The sequence below is a fragment of the Antennarius striatus genome, chromosome 3 (assembly GCF_040054535.1).
Source record: "Antennarius striatus isolate MH-2024 chromosome 3, ASM4005453v1, whole genome shotgun sequence".
Lineage (NCBI taxonomy): Eukaryota > Metazoa > Chordata > Actinopteri > Lophiiformes > Antennariidae > Antennarius > Antennarius striatus.
The window spans coordinates 8,891,059-8,913,806 of NC_090778.1; the positions used below are offsets into that span (position 1 = coordinate 8,891,059).

The 22,748-nt window shown below is 37.6% G+C and overlaps 2 protein-coding genes across 3 annotated transcripts; one reads left to right on the forward strand and one right to left on the reverse strand.

Annotated features, from left to right (window-relative positions):
- Positions 1-15: 15 nt before the first annotated feature.
- LOC137592220 (serine/threonine-protein kinase N2-like) lies at positions 16-15,515 on the forward strand. The gene is made up of 22 exons (XM_068310218.1): positions 16-75; positions 646-1,267; positions 1,563-1,698; positions 3,872-4,023; positions 4,226-4,439; positions 5,426-5,554; positions 6,753-6,862; positions 8,654-8,797; positions 9,368-9,443; positions 9,545-9,737; positions 10,087-10,216; positions 10,768-10,820; positions 10,939-10,996; positions 11,092-11,183; positions 11,810-11,986; positions 12,488-12,550; positions 12,628-12,704; positions 13,049-13,191; positions 13,388-13,495; positions 13,815-13,895; positions 14,223-14,471; positions 15,034-15,515. The coding sequence occupies exons 3-21, from the start codon at positions 1,563-1,565 to the stop codon at positions 14,424-14,426; spliced, it is 2,340 nt and encodes a 779-aa protein (XP_068166319.1). The 5' UTR covers positions 16-75; positions 646-1,267; the 3' UTR covers positions 14,427-14,471; positions 15,034-15,515.
- Positions 15,516-15,774: 259 nt separating this feature from the next.
- Positions 15,775-22,722, reverse strand: zdhhc12a (zinc finger DHHC-type palmitoyltransferase 12a). 2 transcript variants are annotated; one of them, XM_068310598.1, is made up of 5 exons: positions 21,735-22,722; positions 20,994-21,127; positions 20,483-20,572; positions 19,494-19,663; positions 15,775-18,279 (listed from the first exon to the last, which is right to left on the reverse strand). In XM_068310598.1, exons 1-5 carry the CDS (start codon positions 21,829-21,831, stop codon positions 17,964-17,966), a joined length of 807 nt encoding a protein of 268 aa, XP_068166699.1. In that variant the 5' UTR covers positions 21,832-22,722; the 3' UTR covers positions 15,775-17,963. The 2 variants fall into 2 exon arrangements, with proteins under 2 accessions (XP_068166699.1, XP_068166700.1); XM_068310599.1 differs by having other exon boundaries at positions 19,494-19,660; positions 21,735-22,714.
- Between the last annotated feature and the right edge of the window lie 26 nt (positions 22,723-22,748).

Genomic DNA, 22,748 nt, shown 5'->3' on the forward strand with positions numbered 1-22,748 from the left:
AAGCGCCGCTCACGCGCTCCTTTCATTACGAACGCGCCTCGCCGAGTGGAGAAGACACGAGCTCCGCCTCTCAAAGTAGGTCTCAGTACGGGACCCTAATATGCGCATTTACTCCCGTCTGTTCCGTTAAAATTGCACCAAAATGAATTAAACATCAAATTATTATCTATTTGTTTTTCTAATAAAAGAATTAAAACTCAATTGTAGCCAGAGATTACATTTACTCAGTCCAGGCCAAACCTTTCGCTGGACCTACTCGCACTTGCGCACTTTAAAAAAAGATGCTGAATATCTTTGTGCAGGAGCGTCATTCGGGTGTTCTGTGCTAATTAGCCCTTTAGGCAGAATTTGACCAAAGCACATTGTTTCTTTCATCAATATTAAAATGTAAAAGATGTGTATGCTGTAGTTTAGACGTTATAAAATAGATCGCACAGTCCTTCATTGTTTCTGTGATTCCGTGTCTCGATAATATCGTTAAATTCTCCGTATTATCACGGAGGACCTTCAAGCTTTGCGGACGTTTTAATTTGAGTGACCCAATTATGACACGGCCTCGATGAGCACAGACCGACCATTATTCAAGCGTGTCTCATCACGCTACACGCAGATCATATTAATTTTCTTTATTCCTGTCTTTTTCAGTCCGCCTTTTATCACTTGACGGGACAGCAGCCAGCTTGAGGGGGAGCAGTGTGTGCTTTGAACGCTCATGCAGGTGTCTCCACCAGAATACTGTCTTATCTGTGCACCCAGGATCAGAATGAATAAACGTGTTTTGTCTTTTTTGGTTGGTGACCGCACCGGAGCATGTGGTCGTGCAGCGGCCAATGCCGAGCCCAGAGCGGACGATCAGCTGTCAGACAGCAGCAGCAGCGCTGGCGTGGAGAGAGCGGCTCTGTCGTTACCCTGCAGAGACAAACCCACGACAGAAACACGAAGAGAGAGAGGGAGAGATAGAGATAGATAGAGGGGGATTCGGCTGAAGAGGAGATCGGGAGGATGCAGCCGGACGGGGATGTTGCAGAGGAGTCTGTCAGGAGGGAAACCCGAGCAGGAGGACATTCTGTGTGATCATGGTCTCAAGATGCATCAGGAGAGTCCTCATCCGGAGTGTGTGCGGGTGTGAACGCACCATAACACCAAGTGACTTGTGTTTCAAGGATACTGAAGGTGGAGGGACGCAGTCAGAGAAGTGTACAATCTGTCTCCACAGAGGATGACAATTTAGCACTTATTCAACAAGGAGTGAGAGCCTCGCCACGAGGTTAGTGAAGTGCAAAGTCATACTGTTTTTCTCTTGACTTGCAAATATTATTCTCACTTTTTTTCTTTTCTTCCTTTGGATTTGTTTTGACCGGTATGGATATGAGTCACACATGCAGCTCTGTTATTTGGTGATGTCCTCATCTTCTGCCTCTTCTTATGGTCAGTCATGCATGTTTTCAAACAGTGTGTTTGTCCATGGATGTGCTCCCATCCCAGCTGAGCAGTGTAGGAGTGAGCATGGTGATGACATTGGCCTTGTTATCTGTTGATGTGATGTCATTATCTAGGATCAGATGTTGTCCACAGCCCAGCAGATGCTTCAGGATAGCCGCTCCAAGATCGAGCTGATCCGACTGCAGATTATCAAAGTCACCCAGGCAGGCGGCGGCGGAGCTGGTGGTGGCAACCTGGACGGCTTCACGCACAGAGGTCAGGGTCCTCAGCCACGACCCCCGTCTGTGTTCATCACATGTACAGACAAGGGTTTTTTTTTTTTAAATGTCAAATTTTTTTGAATTTACAGACATACTTAGAAAGTTAGAGCTGTAAGCCTCTGAGCTTCATCTAGTTTTCATTCCAGTCATCAAACATATCATCAACAAATCTGAGCGCTTGTCATCAGTCACAGTCACAACCTGCAGGTATCAATGATTCTGTTTTTATTACATGATAAGAACTAATTTATTTATTCCTTTTAAAAATTGTCTGTTAGTGTCAGAAGTGGATTTTGTCCATCTGTCCTGATGGTGACTTGGTGATTGGTGGAGTTACTGGTATAATGCTTAGTGTGGCCTTTAAACCTTTTAAGATTCTATGATGGAGCTCAGGCATCTAGTTTGTTTCCTGCTGCTATTAATGAAGATACTGTATGCGGTTTGAAAGTTTTCTGCTTCAATGAATAATTCACGGTTAAATGCTGTGATGTTTGCCAGAGCTCCTATTTCATTTAAGACGGCTAGAATGTACAAGTTCCAAAAAAAACATATATTTTAAATTCAGTGAGATTTTAGTGGCCCAAAAAACTACATAGATATTTTAAAAGCATTTCCTGTTGAGAGTTTGGATTTTTTTTTGTTTTTGAAACTTCAAAAAAGATCAGTGGAAAATATTGCATGTTAGAAACTTCACTTCAGAAATATCAGTGCTGGAAATAGCAGCCCATAGTTGGCTGAACTGTTCTTCCTGCCAACTGTCATCTTTGTGGGTGTTATTTGTAAAATGCAGAAAGTGAAACTGCTGTGACAGCATCATTTAGGGGCAAAAACTAAGTGTAGAATTTCATTTTAATCTGGAGATGTGTGTGTCTTTTAAAAACTCTAAAATTAACACAAACACAAAATGGTTCCTCTCTCGACAGTAACAACATATGAAATACGAGACAGGTAGCTCTGTACCATGTTTCCTGTGCTCATGTTTCCTTATCCTGACCCTTGACACCCTTATCTCTCATTGATTCCCTACAGTGTAGCGATGTGCTGGAAACTGTAGTCCTCTCTACAACTGTAGACAATACATTCACTGGATATCCAAGTGTCTAAACGGAAAGGAAAATGTTTATTTTCTTCCATTCTACTTTCTCAGAGCAATCCACACAGGCTGGTGTTCTGACCAGAAAAAAAAACAAAAACATGACCTCCTTCAGAAATCAAAAAAAGATGCATTACACATTATTCCTGGTGTATGTGTGGGATTTGTCAAAGAAATAATACACAAGTTACGAGATGTGTTTAAAAAAACAATTCCTATGCTTTTCTACAAGAGGTATAAAAAGTATTTCTATAAGAGGTATAAGTTGTTGCCATGGACCCCCAAAAAATAAACATTGAAATCATGTATTAATATATTAATATTATTATGATATAATTAATATTATATTATATTATTGGTATAATATTAAATAACACAAGTGTTAGATGTGTATGTACTTGTTTTAACATCTACAGAAGTATTAACAATATGGACCAGAATAACACTTCACACTTAAAATTCCCCAAAACAAACCAAGAAAAATAAAATTCACTAGTCTTGCATGTGTGTATTTACATATAGACAGACTCCAACTACTATATACAGGGGGCATAAACAGGTTAAAATGTAGGAAAGAAAAAGAATCCTCCTGTTCCTTATTTCCTTTTAAGAAATATAGCACACAGAAAGCATTCTTACTGCTCAGAATATATTTAATAGAGAAGATCTCAAAGAGCAAATATTTATCTTTTAGAGTCTAAATATTCATGAAAAACGTGACAACAGAATCAATATTAGATCATATCATCAGTCACTTCTAGTAAATAGGTGAATTTTCATTTTTTGGTGTAAAGTACCAAATTATTATGTAACTGCTCCATCTATTGTTGCTTTATCTATTAGGTAAGAGGGTTTTTCTCACAGTCAGTTTTCATTTCAGCTCTTGTCACTAATGACAAGTCAAGTGTCACCTTAATATCTGAATTATAAAAAAAAAGAAGTCTTTTCAGTAGTGCAATGACACAGAGAGAGGGGCTTTAAAAATACAGACTAAATTGAATTAACTGAGGATACATTGCTCATCTGAGATGATTTCCTCCACAGTGAATGCTTTCGTCCTTCCTCTTCCACTCAGGGATGTCTCCAGTCTCTGTCAGTGTCGTGGACGCTCATTTGGCAGAGCTGCAGCATTACATCCAGAGAGAGACAGATGCGCTGGAGCTGGCCAAAGATGTGGTGAAGCAACTGGAGGGAATCTCGTGCATGGATCACAAGGCATTGACTGAGGTAGAACCTTTGGTGCCCTTTAGTTTTCATTACATAGCTAAAATCTGATATTCATGAAAAGCACAACATGAATGGAAACATCTATCCTTTTTAAAGTAATGGTTTGAAGCACAGCATCATTAACCATCTCCAAAAATGTCAAACAAGCTTTTTTTTAAAAATACCAACCAACCATGGCAACACACTGTTAACTCTCTGCCAGGCCAGCACCCGGGTGCAGGAGTGCTCCCAGAAGCTGGACCTCCTGCGGCTGTCCCTGGAGAAATGTCTGAAGGAAAGCAACCAAGAGCCGCCAAAGCAGCCTGAAGGAGCGGGTGACCCCACGGACAGACCTCCATCTCAGGAGAGCTCCAGAGGTGGATCTCTCCTGTCCCCCTCCCCCTCCGTCCTTTCTATCAGACCTGCGTCCTTGACTGGTACATATCTGGTTAATTAAGATATTCCAAATTGTACTGACAAAAACGATCAGCCTCAGATTTTCTTTGCATAATTTATTCTCAGGCTTTTGTGAGCTAGTACTTTTATTTGTATCAGAATGACACAATAATCAATGGTCATTATAATCCTTAAGGCTTTCCAGCATTTTGCATTATATTTGGTGTGATTTGTGGGTTATGGATTCTGCACAGCACCAAAATACATTATCAAGCAGTCATCCCAAAACATTTGGACTTTGGTTCCTTTGAAATGAGAGAAAACGTATGAGTCACCCCTAATTGCAGGCTATGGATGTGGGAACAGTTAAACCAACACTTTCTTTCTCAAAGCATTTAATTTCTAGGATGTTTAGAAGCTCGATGGCAGTACACAGAGTATAGCGTGATTTTTTTTTTAATAGAATATTTCTAAGAATTGAATTACAAGTTGAATTCTGTTGTATTTTTTTTCCAACTCAAATATGCGTCCATTTGCAAATTGCTGCTGTGAAAGAGCTTGTAATGTTTGAACATGGTTTACCATACGCTGACCTCTGGATAATCAGGACATGTAATCTGTTGGTTTTGGATGGTGAGCCAATCTCTGCTTACACAAGGTTAAAGAAGGGGAAAAAGTGTTTTGATGATGTAACGAGACAATCCTTGCGGATGCTCTGTTGGTAGCAAATAATGAATCCCAGGCCCGTGATTTTCTGCCCCCACAGAAAATGAGGATGTGGATGCTTACTGTGCAGCTCTAGACTGCAAGGATTCAGGATTTCGGTTTGAGATTAATTCATATAGAAAAATGAAATGTTTTGTTTTACAATTCTGTGTTAATTTTAGTCAGAATCACTTCAGCTCAAGTGAATTTATTTTCCGTTAATCTCATTTATAGCTACACTGATTTAATTTACTAGATGCTCTGTTTGTACATTGAGACCTCTTTTTATTCAAGTGTAATTTTTTCTTTCTTTTTTTTTTAGGAAAACTTGAAGTCAGACTTCTTGGATGTGAGAATTTACTGAAACCCCTGAAACACTCCGATCAAGAAATCCACGTGAATGTCATTGAGGAAAATTCACACACTGCTCATGGGACGGATAGACACTTCAGTAAGTGGACAGTTTGTATTATAATAAATGCATCTTTATTTCTTCAGTTCAGCTGTTGGATGAAATTGAATTATTGCAACAACAAAAAGTATCAATATAATATATAATGTAATAACAGCAAATACAGCTCCGCCATTTCTGAATAACGTCCTTGGTATCCTACGGCACCGTCACTCCGACCACATCTCACCAGCTGAACATGAAATCAGAAATATTTGACTGTTTACAGGCTGTTTAATGTAATGTCAAACTTATTCAAACAAATTTTGAAGACATAATGTTGAACCTTGTAAAGTGTCACAAAAAGTTCTGTTTCTGGTACCAGAGTGCAAATATCATTTTATTTAGGTTCCATGAATTTGTAGTTGTTACTTACAAATATCAAAAATATTTCCCTCAAATAAGGAACATGCTTGTTGTAAATTCTTAAATGCATGTGTAAAGGTTCATCTCATATTACTGTCCTCTCAAGGTTTCTGAACAGAATTTCATTTGAAAAGTCAGGTTCTAAAAGGTCATGAAATTTACTGGCTATCTTCAAAGCACAGACGACAAACAATACTTGATATTAACTGAAGTTTTCAGCTTTAGCGCGGAGGGAATTATTAAATCACAGCAAAGTCATCCAGTGGAGACTGCATGACATTAACTGGATAGAAGATTCTGGTATGGTTCCAGCTGGAATGACCCACTCTAATGTGATATTACACTCATTTGATATATAACCGGGGCTCTTAGTTTAAGTGTTTCTACAGTCAGTGTATTGCGTGCACAAAAACATTGAGAAGGAGTCGTTAACATTCATGTAAGGAACATCTTAACAAAGGAATTAAAATAAAACAATTCACTGAAGTCTTTAACCAATATTTTTATTTCAGTAACCAATCCAAAGATTGAAATGTAGTAAGTAATCACAAACTGCAATTGTCATCAGAAAGCAGGAACACACACACCCATTAGAGATAAGCTGATGGAATGAATGGAACACGTAAAAAAAAAACTTTACATAAAACATGAGTTATATACAGTATATATATATATATATATATATATATATATATACTGTGTATATATATACTGTGTATATATATACTGTGTATATATATATGTAACTCACACACACAAGCACACATAGGAATTGTATTGGACCGATCATGACTTGTGCTAGGATAAAGGCTTTATTGTCACCATCCCTCAGTGGAGATCAGTGCGGTGCTCAGACTGGACACCAGGGTCGTGGGCCGGACACACTGGGCAGCCGTCAGCAACCTTAACTGGGATCAAACCTTCTCCATCCAGCTGGAGCGGGTGAGTCAAGCCACAGACATGCTGTCAGTCCATTGGAGGAGCGTGTTCACTACAGAAGACTAGTAGCTCCATTCTGATCCCTGAATCTGAGCGTTTCACATTCATATTGTCATTCACCTTTGGATACAATATGTTCTTCAAACTTGGTCCAGAAATGTGCTCTTCTGCTTCAGTGGCTGATTGGCTTTGATTCTTCAGCAGAGACTTGAATAAACTCGGCAGCAGAAAAACTCCTCCAGTTTATGGACAAAATAAAACATTTGAGCAACAATAAGAACATAAATTTATTATTTATCATACTGTCTTTCCAGCTTGGAAATTCAGTCTTGCCTGATGAGAACAGATCTGATCATATAGTATATACGTACTGTATATAGTTTGTTTTTTTTAAGATACACAAAGTGCTTTTGATCTTGTGCTTGTTATTTAGAGATGCTCAAATAACAGCTCCATCAGGGATCCTTTAGAGCGCCTTACAGCAGACTAGCTTCCAGTATTTGTGAGTCATTTTTCATGTTCCCTCTGATCTACACCACCACCCACGTCCGAGCAGTCTTCCCTTTGGTTTTACTTCCCTCTCAATCATCGTGTTTAAACCAAAAACAAAGTTGAATGATATAAAAAGCACCAATAAAAGACGGACAACCAAATACTGTACAACATGATCTGCTTTGAAACCTACCTCTCAAATAGCCTAAAGTTATATGTGCTGCCATATATAATATCATTCTCAAGACTTTACAGACTGTAAAAGGGTAGCATTCAGCACATACAGTTGACAGGAAATGTACAGGCACTCCAAATATAAAGAATTCAGGTCAAGTCAGATATTTTCTGTTAAGAAAGTAAAAAAACTCCCCAAAAAACATGTTTTTCAATGTTTCTTCAGGAGTGGAAGCATTTATTTACTCAAGAATAGACTCATTTTGAGGTCCTAATACTTTATTTATCCGTGTTATGCGCTGTGTTGCTCTAGTCCACAACATTCTAAAAGGGTGTACGATATTGCTCTTTTTTACTACATGATATTTGCTTCATATATATAGCTATTAATGATAAAGAATAATGTTTTGACCATGCACTTCAATACTCATCTTATTGCCTTTTTGAGAAACAGTTTTTACAGACATTTGTACAGTCAAGGGGAAGACAAATCAAAGTCAGTAATCGTAGTAATGTTATATTAAAATCATATTAATTAAAAGTCATGTAATTATATTACATTAAACAATATATTACAACACTAGCTTTACTTGATTAAAATATCAGAATACCTTTCACGCTACCTCTACATTCACTTTGTTTTTTAGAATTGAGACCGACTGAATGTTTTACTTGCAGGAAGTAACTTCTCCCAGCAGCAATAGAATCTGTTGAGCAGTTCATCATGATCATCCACCCACTCACTGGGTTTCTAGCAGCGAGGGGGCGCAGATGGATGGACTTATTAAAGTCGTAGTTCTGTCTCTGACCGGCAGGGGTCTCCCTAATGCTTACAAATAATCAGTCATCACAGATCTTAATCTTTTGGCAGGCAGGATCTTAACTACAAGCAGATTAGGTGGTTTAGAACAAGTCAGTTGACTTTTTATTTGCTTGTTTCAAAAAGTCAGAATTAAACAAAAAAAAAACAGGCTACAGATTCGGCTGTGTAAGACCCTCTATTCACAACAAAAAGACTTTCAAGGTTCATCATCCAGTTCATGAATAAAACACACAATCCCAGTCCAATCATCTGTTCACATTGGTGTGATTATGTGTGTGTTGTGTCTGCTGTCACATTGCTTCTAGTCTCGGGAGCTGGAGGTGGGTGTTTTCTCACGGGACCAGGGGATGATGTGCGCTGTCACATTCCTGCGCCTGGAAGAGATGATGGATAAACCAAACCAAAACCTGGAGTTGAATCTGGAGCCACAGGGCGTCCTCCATGCCAAGGTACACACAGTGACCTGCCAAGTGTGTCGCACAATGATTGACTATGGAATTGATCTTATTTCTGGATTGTGGTATCTGGTCTAATGCATTCAGTGTTGGGTAAGACCATTTGAACACGGAAATGAAAAACTTTGGATCATTTCTTTTCACATCATTGAAGTATGATAAAATATTGCTCAGCAAAAGAATTGTACAACAAATACATCATATATGTCCTCCATTCTGTTGGTGAGCTGACAATAAAAAATAATCTGGCTGTCCTGTGTAAAATATGTGGAAAATTTTTGAACCTTTTGAGGACAGTGAGATCGTTCCAAATTTAAAAAAAACAACTTTATATTAAAGAACAGATGGACATACTGATAATAATATAAATTTGTTTTACTTTAATGAGCTGGAACATATTTTTAAAACATTTAATTTCCTATTTTCTATTTGTAATCTCAGATACTTTCAATAAAAAAAAAAAAAAAAAAATTTAGGTCAAGTATATCAGTGCATGCATGATATCAATTTATTAACTCAATGATTTTTAAATAATCTAACCATCTTATGCTTTGGATTTTACAGTTTCATTTTATTGACAATGTTGTGGAGCGCCTTCCAAAACTGAGACGTCAGCGATGTATCTTCACCAAAGAGAGAGGTACAAATGACAAGCAGTGCTGTAAAGCATATCAGAATTTAAAGTATTCACAACATATCTTTAGTTGCTTGATTTGTTTTTATGATCGTATTTTTCCTCAGGGAAGAACTTCCTCCGAGCGGCCCAGATGAACATGAACTTTGCCACGTGGGGTCATTTGATGATGAGTATCCTTCCTCGTTACAGCTCCTTCACCACTTTCAGCTCGTCCGTCTCCACGTCGCCCGACCTCGTGGCCAGCAACACCCCACATTCATCCGAGGAGGAGCCGCAAGCCACCACTTCACCGCAAAGGTAAAAAATGATCTAAAGATCAGAACCTGTTCTGGTGTGACCTCATGGTTAGTGATCAGTGGAGCGCAAACCTCTGACAAAGACTGTGTTAAATTCTTAATGTGTGTCGTCTGCTATATTTTGGTTTTTAGTTTTTACTAAAGTTGAATACAGCTGAGAAGAGGAAATGAACATCACAGATTTCAAACCTGCACATCAACAATGTACAACTAAATCAAATGTAATTAAAAATACACTATTGATCTCAAAGGAAATTGGGCCAACACCTTTTTTTTAGTGTTGGTGGATCCTGTTGGAATCAGGTTTATGATCTGTCACACTTTGTTGTTTTGTCCTGGTTTATTTCCAGTGAAGCTCCAGTAATTAGGGTCAGCATCTCTGAGGATCAGCCCTCTTCCTCCAGCCAGGGAGACAACACCTCCAACATCATCACCACAGAAGAAAAAACCTCAACTGTGCCTGCAATGCAAGAGAAAGTGGTGAATAACTACTTAGAGAAATCAGCCCTTACAGACATACTGTATATCATCACATTTTGAACAAGGCTGAATTTTTAGATCTAAAAGTCGAAAAGCAGATCTCTGAGGCTGTACCTAATGATTCCAGCTGAATGCTTGTATTTCTGCTGGTCTCACTGGAGTGTGATGAGAATTTTTTACCATGTATAAATATGTATAAATAAATGTATTAAAAATTCTGTATTTTATAAAAGTATGTGTAATTTTTGGACCAGTAGAATATTTTAACGAATTGTTGCTAAACCATTAATGTGTAGATTTAAATTTTAATGAATGGAAATTTTAGCTGCTAATGTAGATGTAATGTAATGTAGACTTAGTATGGAGACTTTATAAGAAACTGGAAGATGAATCTCAATGTTCAGACATGTAGAGCTCGCTGTGACATTATTATTATTATTATTATTATTATTATTATTATTATTATTATTATTATTATTATTATTATTAAAAATTACATAGGAAAACTGGAATATTGGAACTGAAGCCCTAAACTTTGTCTGCATTTGCAGTCATCCATAAACCACATAGGGGGAAGCGAAGATCAGCCTGTATCTCCTTTAAAGTACGTACTCATTCAGTCACTATACATTCACCCTGTTCATTCACACATGAACATATTTACTGTTAAAGTTAAGAATTAAGCGTGATCTTTAATTTTTATTTTTGTATTTTCTGTCAAGGATGCAGATGGAGGATTACAAATATATATCCGTTCTTGGCAGAGGACACTTTGGAAAGGTAATTGCTAAAAGTTTTTCACTTCAGCTCATCTTGTTTGACCAAAGCTCATCGTGTTTGTCCTCAGCTGGCTGGTTGTGAATGTTTCTGTCAAGGTCCTGCTGGCAGAGTTTAAGAAGACGGGAGAACTGTACGCCGTCAAAGCCTTGAAGAAAAAAGACATTGTGACACGAGATGAAGTGGACAGGTGCCTTTTAATGAGGAAACTGTTAAGAGTCAGATCATCCAAGTTGCCAAAAAAGAAAAAAAAGGAAAATCAGAACCACAAACATGTTTATGAAGATTTACTACAGGTTGTTTTGTAATTTGAGGAGAAGAATCCTTTAAACTCCTTAAAGTTATTATAAGTTATTATGCATTACCATTAAAGTTTGCAAGCATTAATCCAACCTGAAGCAGAGCTTGCTTTGAGTCTCTTACTGCATATTTAACACATTTAAGAACCTTTATTGATTCTCTTATTATCAAATTAGCAGAGTCCTGTCAGCAAAATAAAAGGCAAACTCACTGTCTGTTGGAAATCTGCTGGAGATTAAAGCTAAAACAAAAGAGAAGTCAGACAAAGAGCTAAAATTGACTGTTTATATTTCTTTTGCATTTAGTTTTGGGTACTAAAATAACAATTCTGTTTTCATATGTAGACTCAAAGTACTTCTATGACATTAAATAAAGACTCCTCAATAGAAGCTAAAGCTTTCATGCAATACAGAAATACAACCATCAGGACATTCGGTCAGTCTCCAAAGCTGATTTGTTTGAAATGTCAAGGACAATATTAAAGAACTTGTATTCATCTTGGGAATTATTCTGCAGCCTTATGAGTGAGAAGAGGATCTTCGAGATGATCAATGCGTCCAGACATCCATTCCTGGTGAACCTCCATGGCTGCTTCCAGACCAGTGACCATGTCTGTTTTGTCATGGAGTATTTGCCCGGTGGTGACCTTATGATCCACATCCACAACAATGTCTTCACTGAGGCCCAGACCAGGTTTGAATGTCACCGTAACATTAAAGGCAATATTAACAAACTCTCTGTTTACATCATATAAAAGCACGTCCGTCATTCTGTGTTGCAGCACTTGTATGCTGTAAGAGCTTCACACTCCCAAAACTAGAATGTCCATCATGATCAATGGAAAGGCAGCAAATAGAATATTATATTGTTTTCAGATAACATAAGATGTTAACTTTATTCATCCCAAACTGGGAAATTAGGATTTTACAGCAGTATAAAACCATCAGTAAATTCACAAAATAAAATACCGATAAATATCAACAAGAAGAGCAAAGAAAAATTACAGACAGTACCACAGAAGGGAAATGTATTTACATGGTTTGTGTTTTGCAGATAAAATTACTTATGGTTGAGATAGATAAAAAAAATTAAAAAAAACTTTACACCTTTACATCACCTTTCTGCAGACATTCTGTAGTGTTCTCATGCTGATTATAATTCGTCACTTTAATCTGTTGTCTTGACTGTGTGCAGGTTTTATTCAGCATGTGTGCTGCTGGGTTTAGAGTTCCTGCATCTCAATAAAATTATCTATCGGTAAGTCATGTCACCGAATACTCATTCATATCACGTGTGACAATAATATAAGGCTCACATTGTGTATTTTTATACAGAGATCTGAAGCTGGACAACCTGTTAATGGATGCAGATGGATTTGTGAAAATCACAGACTTTGGTCTTTGTAAAGAAGGTGAATATTTTATGTAATACAGAGTTTACCCAACAAATTGATCTGTTTAAGCTCATTTGTGGGATTTCTTCTCTACATCTTTAGCCAATCTAGAAATCTTAGAGTTTTATTTGGTGCTTATAGTGATCTCTAGCCCATGAAACTTCTTGTTTGCAAAAAAAGGAGACAATCCCAGAAAAAAATACATTTATATGTAGCTTTTCTGATGCAATAACCACAGTTGAAATGGTTGAATCTTGCTTTGCTTGAACTTTTCATGCACATGATTTTTGAATTAAACTTTATTTACTCCACTCCAACTGGATATATAATGATTCTTGTGTTACACGTCACTCTTTTGGCAGGGATGGGTCATGGAGATCGGACCTCGACTTTCTGTGGGACTCCTGAGTTTCTGGCTCCTGAGGTCCTTACAGATGACAACTACACCCGAGCAGTGGACTGGTGGGGGATGGGCGTCCTCATTTATGAGATGCTCGTGGGAGAGGTTAATATATTTTAGTTGTTTTCATGGATAGAAAGTTTCTCCCTCTCTTTACTACCACATGTATTTTTTTACTCTGGTTTTCGTATTCAGAGGTTTTTCTTATGGTTTTAATTTTTCGTTTGCTGGCAGTCTTCACAGCATTGAATGAAAGCACTTTATTCAACTAACTCAAAATCTCTCTGCTTGACTCTGTTAGTCTCCCTTCCCTGGAGAGGATGAGGAGGAGGTATTCGACAGTATTGTCAATGATGATGTGCAGTACCCAGGATGTCTTCCTCCTGGTGCTGTCTCCATCATCCAGAAGGTATGAGTCTCTTATATGCAGATTTACTATATTTACTTAACTATACATTACTTAGACCTCACTTTATATCCATGTTCTTTAAATTCAGTTTAACATCTTGTGGTATATTTTAACCCGGAGGATGTGGAAATTAATATAAAATAATGCTGATAGTAAGAGATAATTCCTGCTGAAATAATATTAATCATTGTAAACAGAGAATGAACACAGATAAATGAAAGACATTCTGTAAGACATTCTGCAAATGTAGAAGTAGTGGTAGATGTTGTGCACGTTTATGAAAAAAAAAAACGTTAACCAAGCTGAAGTGTATTCGTAGCTGCTGAAGAAGAACCCTCTAAAAAGACTTGGAGCTGGAGAGAGGGATGCGAATGAGGTGAAAGGCGAGAAATTCTTTGAGGTAAATCACGTTCCCCTCATTCTTTAACATCATTGACTTTCAAAATAAATGTTTAGCCACAAAAAATCTTTATCAAATTTGAAAATCTCTTATGTTTTTGTTAATGTCCATGTCCACCACTTCTTTTTCATGGCCTAATGACTTATAGCCTGTGACAAACAGCTTTCATCTCTGCACTATTCTAGTTTAGAAACCTTAGTGACTGAATTTTACAGTAATCATTGATTGTGGGAATAGTGTGTGATTGGCTCGATGTGTCCGAATAGGTTGTGGACAGCAGTTAATGCTGATTCAGTGTAACTTCATTGCTTGCTTTGTGGACCTCAGGCCATTGACTGGGAAGCCCTGATGACCAAGAAATTAAAACCACCGTTCCTGCCGTCAATCAAAGAGTCCATGGATGTCAGCAACTTCGACAACGAGTTCACGCGCCTCCAGCCGATCCTGTCGCCTCCCTCCAAGCCCTTCAGCCTCTCTGCAGAGCAGCAGGAAGCCTTTGCAGACTTTGACTTCTGTGCTTTGCATGGATGAAAGATTGGCTCCAAAGACCAGGGTGGAAGCCCTCACCAGACAGAGGTTTGTTTTGAGGCTGGGGAGGTCGTCCACTTCAGAGGATAAACTGGCAGAATGGCAAAATAATTAAATACGGTAAATAAATTAGCAACGCAAGTCAGAACATATTTTATTTGTTGTCTTTTGGATAAAACGTTAAATGATCAGAAAGTAATCATTAAAATGAAGAGTGAGGGTGGCAAAAACTTTGATAAGAATTTTTAAAATGTAAGTCTAGTGCGTTATTAGTTGATTAATTTAGCATTCAGTCACAATGGAAAACAGTTGCTCATTTCACAAACCAAAGGATTTGGTTCTTTGTGATGTTTTCCAAGAACAATTTTTACAACTTTAGGTCAGCCAATAAGAACTTGTCACAACCTCACAGCAATGTAAGGCAACTTTAATGACCACGTTCTTATAGCTAACAGGTAATTGATTACTTGTACATTATATATTATATTTATCAGCGACCTTTTAAGCCTCTGTGTTGTCACTTTATCCTCTGGAGCATTAAAGAATATCATTCTATTACCCCTTTAGGACATTTCCCAACCCTGGTCTTGATACCAATTCTTATTTGCAGCTCAACCATCTCAACAGGACTGAACACACAAACCCATGGCTGACTTTGCTGACTGTTGTCACTGTTATTTGATTGACAGTCAATCGTCAATCAGGCAGCACGTTTTTTGCTTTTAATCTTGCAAAGACAGCAATTGTAGCCCTATATCATTTCTGAGAGTCAAGCCTTATTCTAAGTGTTCTAGCAGTAACACAACTCTCACCTCACCAGTTCTGGCAACTCAAGTTTATACAGTACAGTATATCTCTGATCTGATCTGAACAAATGTCTAGAAGATAATGAAACAAAATGGAAAGATTATACTTGAAGAGTTCATAAAATTATCACCCCTTCCTCAAGATGCTTGGAAGTACAACATAATGGCTTTAGTGACAAGGATTTTATCCCTCTGTAGATACAAAATACTAATTCTAAGGTGCCTAAAATACAGATGAACACCGTTAGTGTCCAGTGACCATACAGTCATGAAAATATGAATGACGTTCCACTAAAATAAATGGATTTACAAAAGAATGTATACAATTATAATAGCAAAATAAGTAGTACATGTTCTAAAAAAAATACTGTATATTTATGATTGCTGTCATATATTTTAAAAGATAACATGCAGTGCTAACTCATTTTCGCTTCTGAAGCTATGTTGACTGACCTGGTTCCTTGTGCATTAGTTAAAAATTGTATAATTATATAAGATTTTAACAAGAGATTTTGGATAATTCACAAAGGCACAATGTGACAAAAAGAGGAACATCAACCCAAATGATAGAGCTAGCTGAATATTTTTGTATATCCAGTTTAGCCAGCTCCTTATGAAATCCACTGCTGAAGTTAACACACAATATGATGATGGCAGGCTAATCTGAAAACCTGTGTGCTAATTGTTAAATTATATAGTGGGATTAACTACGATTGATCTTATAAATATGTTTTACAAATGTAATTCTCCTGTCAAGGTGCCACTACTAATAATATGAATATGTCTTCACATTGCTTTGTGGCCTTTGCTTTTCTTTATTTACAACCTTTATCCCTCAGAAGTACCTCATGTGCTGCCGTTTCTATGCATCACTGTGAGAGGCTTTGCCCACTGCCTTTGAACGAACAAAAGAAACAAGCTAACCCAGTTTGAGGTTATGAGTCTTTTTAAAAAGAAAAGTCCAACAAGGAAATGTTTCATGTATTTCTCAAGTCATCCCCTTGTAGCAGAGACTTGTGTTTTTACATCAGTCCTCATGAAACAAACGTTTTCTGTTAGACTATAGAAGTGCATGGCACTGGTGAACATGTGCATTAAAAACCCTGTACTTGCTATTGATATTTAAAAAGCCATAGATACTAATATAGCCATAATAGTAAGGAAAATGTGTATTTTGAATTTAGTAAATCATATTCTGTGATACTGAGCTTTATAATTGTCAGTGCAATAAAAGATGGGGACACAAGGGATAAAGCTAAGAGATATATGCCTTGATTTTGTCAGAGTACACCCAAAAGTCCTGGTAATCTAATTCATTTTTAACTTATAACACTGTTTCAACAATCTGCAGCCAGACGCATTCAGAAAGCTGGAGGATCTGTTGGCCACAATCCAACTATGTACTGTAACGCCCAAAGAGCTGCAAGACGAGCAGGTTGTTGGGTGTGCTTGATTTGAAAGAATTGTGTTTAATCTGCAACATGGAATTAAATTGCTGTCCCAAAATTTAAGGCAACGTGAATGTTTACATATTTGTTTCTCCTGACAAGTCGGTACGTGCATCTGAGGCCGAATGTCATGCAGAAGTGTCCCTGAGTCTACCACTGATGCTCCACCTGGATGGGATTATCAGCTATTAGTAACACGTAACCAGCATTTATGTAGTTGCTGTAGCACCTCGAGTTTATGCTGCTGAATATTACATTATGTGTCCGTACTGTTTTTATGTGTGTATATGAAGCATCCTGATTAAGAATGTCAGTCTGTAAAGGTGTTCACTATAAACAACATCCATATCATCAATGTTTTAATATACTCTTTATGTCAATAAATACAAAAACAACAAACACATTAAAAATCGTCAAAAGTTGGCTCTTATTTCACGATTAAATTTAACTTTAAAACCAAAGGTACAAAACTTACAATTGAAAATGGCATGACAGCAAATCCTGTAGTACCATTGTGTCACTACTGTGAGAAGAAAAACATTTACAGAAGAATTAGTTGAGTCCAGACCTGAGACCTGTGCTTCAGTCAGGCAGTGGTTTTCTTCAACAAATCAGATGGAAAATGATTGTCATGTTCATGTTAGTTTAACAGCAAAAGTTAAAAAAATAAAACAAAACAAGAAAAAAAAGACATTTGCCAACATTACATGAAACCAAGACTGCAGTAGTGCTTCTGTAAGGGTAAGCTAAATGCTAATGTACTTTAGCAGGGTGACATGTTGGTCAGTGCTGTATAATATTTATATGTTGTTGTTTATCAGATCTGTTTATCTTATTCTCCATCAGAGTGTTGGTTTAGTAAATTAGAATAACATTTTTAATTAGCACTGAATCACAAGTACAACTGTTGGTGACAGTAGTTAGTTTATAAGTGTTTAGTGATCAGCTTATCACATTTAAGGTGGGTGAAGAGTCAAAGGATGCTCACAACAACTACAATTGATCCTGAGAGGGAACCAAAACGTTTTATGAGTGGAATAAAATTAAGTATGGGAAAAACCACAATTCAAAAGAGATATGTAAAACTACTGACTAGATATACTAGACTTCAAATCAGGTCAAATATTAACAAAACATTGTGTAGTGCCCAAAAGCTGTAAAATGCTTTTTAAAGCACGATTTTAGAGTCCAATTTACAACTGATGCTTTAGAGGTTGAGAGATGATTTCCCTCCGCTGATGGCGTCAGACTCCTGTGTGGGTGGTGATGTGCCATCTGGCTGGAGGTCAGAATGAATTTGTGGTGTTTTTGTGGTACATTTGCTCCCACACCACCGTCCTGCAGATACAGAAGAAATCCCACAGATTGCAGAAAACTCCCCGGTCAAAAGGGTTCTCCTCGATTCCGCAGTTCTTCAGGTATGAGATCCTGTGACGAGACATGAACTCCCAGGTGGTGCAGTTGATGGAGACCAGGTAGAGATGGCAGCCCAGCAGGAGCAGCACCACCACAGAGAAGACGGCAACAACAGCCAGTGCAGCCAGCAGGAAGCCATTCACTCTGAACCACAGCCCCCACGTGTCGCTGGGAGAGATTCCAGAGCTGAAAAATGAACACAAGAATGCTGACGGCTATGTCTTAAATTTTCAGTTTTTGTTTTAGCATTGAATCTTAGCAAATGATTCTAAGTATATTGACAGATTCTAAATTATGGCACAGAAATAGATCAACTTGCCAAGAAAAATAAATAATTTTTAAAAAGTATGGCAGCTTTCCGATAAATAGAAATAATATTTCTGGTTGGACTAATTTCAGGAGAGGGTAATCGTCTCTCAACCTCAAAAGAATCAGTTTTAATTTCCCTTTGGGGATCATAAGTACATAAAATTAAACATCCAAGAGCAACACTGAGGGCAGGTTTTTTTTTTATAACTAAATCATTAAACATTAGGGTAAGAATTTGAGTAAACTCTACAGACAAACTCTGTTATGTGCAAATAATTTATCTTTACTTAGCTGTTGGTCAAATGAACCTTTGAAGTTCAAACCTGAAATACTCATCTGACCTACATTTTCCCCCAGAATTGACAGACTTGGCTGCAGAGTCACAATTGAAAAATTACACTAATAATGCTCATTTAATCAAAAATCTTTTGTATATGTTTATTTCTTGTTACTAAGACTAACTGTTCCCAACATTTTTCCTTGTACTCCTCAAAATGAAACAATGCCTCCAACCAGTAACTTATTCCTTGATTGATTTGAATAACATTTTCTGAGTAAATTAGATTACATGAGTAAATTTAAAGAAGCAAGGGGCAACAAAATCTTAAGCGGAAAACTTAATACATTTTTAATCAAGTCCTCCACTGTTAATCATCTCAAAACCTCCTAAAATTATCAGAATTCTCATGGGATCCCATTTAAGGGGCCTAAAGCCATTCCCCCTGTCTACTAGATGTAACATACGGTTCTTTTGTAATTCTCTGGCCTCACTCATTGATGTTTGATCCAATCAGTGAATTTCTCACCTCCATGAGGTATGTGTTTGTAACGAAATCAAACTCTAAGATGTGGGAAATCAGACACTGATTGTATCAAAGCCAAATGTTAACAGGGGTCAGTCTATTCCAAATCTCATTTGTTTCCTAAGGCTCTGCAGTCAGATAAACCTGCAAAACAGAGTACGTATATTATACTGTCACCATGTGATATCTGTTAACTTAATCACGACTAAACAGAATGCAATGGGTGCAAATTCTTGATCACTTCAAGAAGTTTATCTTAAAGGTCACAGATGTGTTCAACAAACGTACAGAGCGATTTGAAGAGCCCACAGCAGAGCCAGCAGCTGCACCAGCAGATAGACGATGAACCAGCGGTGGTTCCTTTCTCCTACACAGTTCTCGATCCAGGGGCAGTGGTGGTCGAAACGACGAACGCAGCGTTTACATGTCTGGCAGTGCTTCGCTCTCATTGGCTGCTGCTTGAAAAGACAGAGAGAGGCCCATTCTAACTGCAAAAAATTCCTTTTTTTTTCTTCTCGAGTCTCCAACTGTACTGATTTAACACAATTTGTATCTGTGCCAGCCCGTTTAGTGAAGAATGATATTTTAGAAGGAACATATGAATAATATTCAATTGTACACTATGCAATGGATAAAGACAGAGAATGAAAATATACCCATGGTCATGTTTACACGTGTTATATTGTACTGTATTTACGTTTATAGATACAAGTATTTTCAGTTCTGAGTACACAGCTGTACAGAGCTGATGCAAGATAAATGAATAATTACATCACTATTAGTCAGATGACTGAAAACCCTGGGACGTGATTGACCTTGAGTTAAAAGTAAGATTAAACTAACACGACATTCTAGCAAGTACAATATAAACATTCAAAAACTTTACATTAGATAATACTTGCCATATAAATAGTTTAAATGTAAATTAGATACACTTTTTATAACACCTTTACAGGCTGACTGATTGCACTGATTTCAGTTGTCCTGCAACATAATGTTCCAAGAGGTTACACCACTGGGAACATGATATCTGATGAGTTTTCTCCAAATATATGACATCAAGAAAATACCAGACACGTCACTTGTATATATTTTCCTTTAATTTTAATTTTTTTTATTTATAATTTTATCACCTGCATATATAGTGTGTGTGAACATGTTAAAAAAGACATTGACAAAATAAACTGTGTTGCATTGGAAACAGAATCACATGCTCAAATATAATCAACACAAAACAAACACTGAGTGAATCATGACAGGTGATAACAACTGGCTACCTGCAGCAAGCAGTATCCACAGCGGCGCAGTCGAGGGGTTGAAGACTGAGGAATCATCGACTCCATGTCCTCATCTGAACACGGACCACCCTGCCCAATAAAAACTGATATGGGTCACACATGTACACACAAAAAAAGGTGACTTTGACTCAAAGCACTACCTCTGTGTCCTCATATTATTAAACAAATAATTACCTCACTGCTGTCCATTTTCTATTGCATAATAAACATTTCTAAATTAATTTCTCCCCTCTTAGCAGCTTGAGTTTTGTCAGTATTAATCACAAAGAAAATCAACTTCAACAAACTTGAAGCCACATGATGTGATGAGTGTTTTATCTAGTAGTCTTGTCCAAGTTGCACTATCACTGCAACAACATTCAGTTTAAAGAACCACTGGAAAAATTTGAAAAGAGAGCCCTGCGAGTTGCCTGCTGAAAAGTAACCACTCCAATGCAATAAAGATAAATACAGTTTTTACTCACTGAAGGTTTTTGTTGGTTATACTCACCTTGACAGAATCAGTGAGGATAAAGCCAGGGTCCATTAAAGAAACCATAAAGTATAAAAACACTGACAGCACAACAAGCAGAAAGAACAGTACTGGCAGCAGCAGCTCTCCTTGCTCCTCACATTTTCGCAAATCTGTAAAAACAGATAATTACCCATAACTAAACTGGACCTTATGCATTTTGGATGGAATTATTGGTGCATCTATGAAATATTAGTACAACACACAAGATAGTCAATTAAAATTACAGAAAGGTATGTTTAATCATAATGAAGGGCATCAGGCCAGAGATATTCATAATGAAACACGTTTTATCCCAATACTGTATTACATTGAGATAATCAGAGAATATTTCGTCATATAACAATAACAATCGGTCTCCAAACCGACTTCATCTTCATTCTAATTGGTAAAATATCTCCCTTAAGAGGTTTCATTCATTCCATTGAAGTATGGAATATTAGCCCTGTTGGCATTTAATGATTATGGAAAATGCGTGATTGTTAGAAAATCAATTGCTGCAAGGGACTTAATCAATACAGTACAGTACTTGATGACTTTGACTAACAATCAAGGAATGCGTTCACGGGTCGGAGGACATGAGGCTGGACAGGGACTGTGTCCAATATGATGTGTTCAGGTTCAGGGGTACTTCAGTGGTTCCGGTACGTAAGCTTACCCTCGCTGCTAATTTTTTACCGTTAAACAAGTAGAAAGTCGTTCAGTTTCGAACATACTTACCGGTGTTGTGCAAGAACAGTGCGAGGGTCACGACCCATGTGAGCAGGGTGTGTGTGGCCCGAACCACAAATCCAGCCCCAAACATGTTGCGGGCCATTCATTAGCACAGTTGCTAACTAGCTAACGCTAACTACTTAGTCTCGTCAGCTATAGGATTCAACAAAATAGGTCGAAGAGTGGACCTTATTAACACAAAACAAACACCGTCATATGTAGATATACGTTAAAGGGTCCTGTAACCAAGGAAGGTACTATATTGCCAAATCCACCATCTATCGTTCCTTTCTAGTGCCATCACTTCCTTGTTTTGGTACGGAAGCCTGCGAAGGACGAAATACACAAACGCGAGTGGTTATTGTACAAGTTCCCACACGTTAACCACCTTACGTACTGTACCTATGTTGCATAACTGCTATTCTATAGCTGCTGCTGTCCTGGAGCAATGGTTGGGTTTGCAGTACGGTAACTTTCACTGCAGTTAAAAGGCACACATCTTTAGTCAAAATATAGCATCCATGTAACACCATTATGTAAGTGTCTGCACTATTATTATTGTGAAACAACTTAGGTAGAAGGAATGTTTCTAACCTGTTATATAACCCACAAATCTTCTTGATGGATGGTTGTGAAGGTTTGTACATCATTAAAGTTGAAAGTTGTAAAGCACATCTCCCTACCAATACCCACCAACCATAATCATTTAACTAAGCACTACTATAATCCAAATTGCTTAAGCCATTAACCTAATAACTCCAAGTCTACAGTAACTGACTTACTGGAGTCACTGTTCTGGGCTGTGACTGAAATACCAGCAAAGCAACAGAAGTTACTGATATTGTGGAGACATGTTTTGTCTATGCAGCATACCCCACCTTCCACTCATATTCATGGTAATGTGTGACATAGGCCTTGCATAACTGACTAAAATGCTGAAGAAACATGTGTAAGAAGTTCTTCCCTGACACATGCCCAACCCTGCCATCAAGTGTGGTCAAAATCTCTCATGTAGTTTTC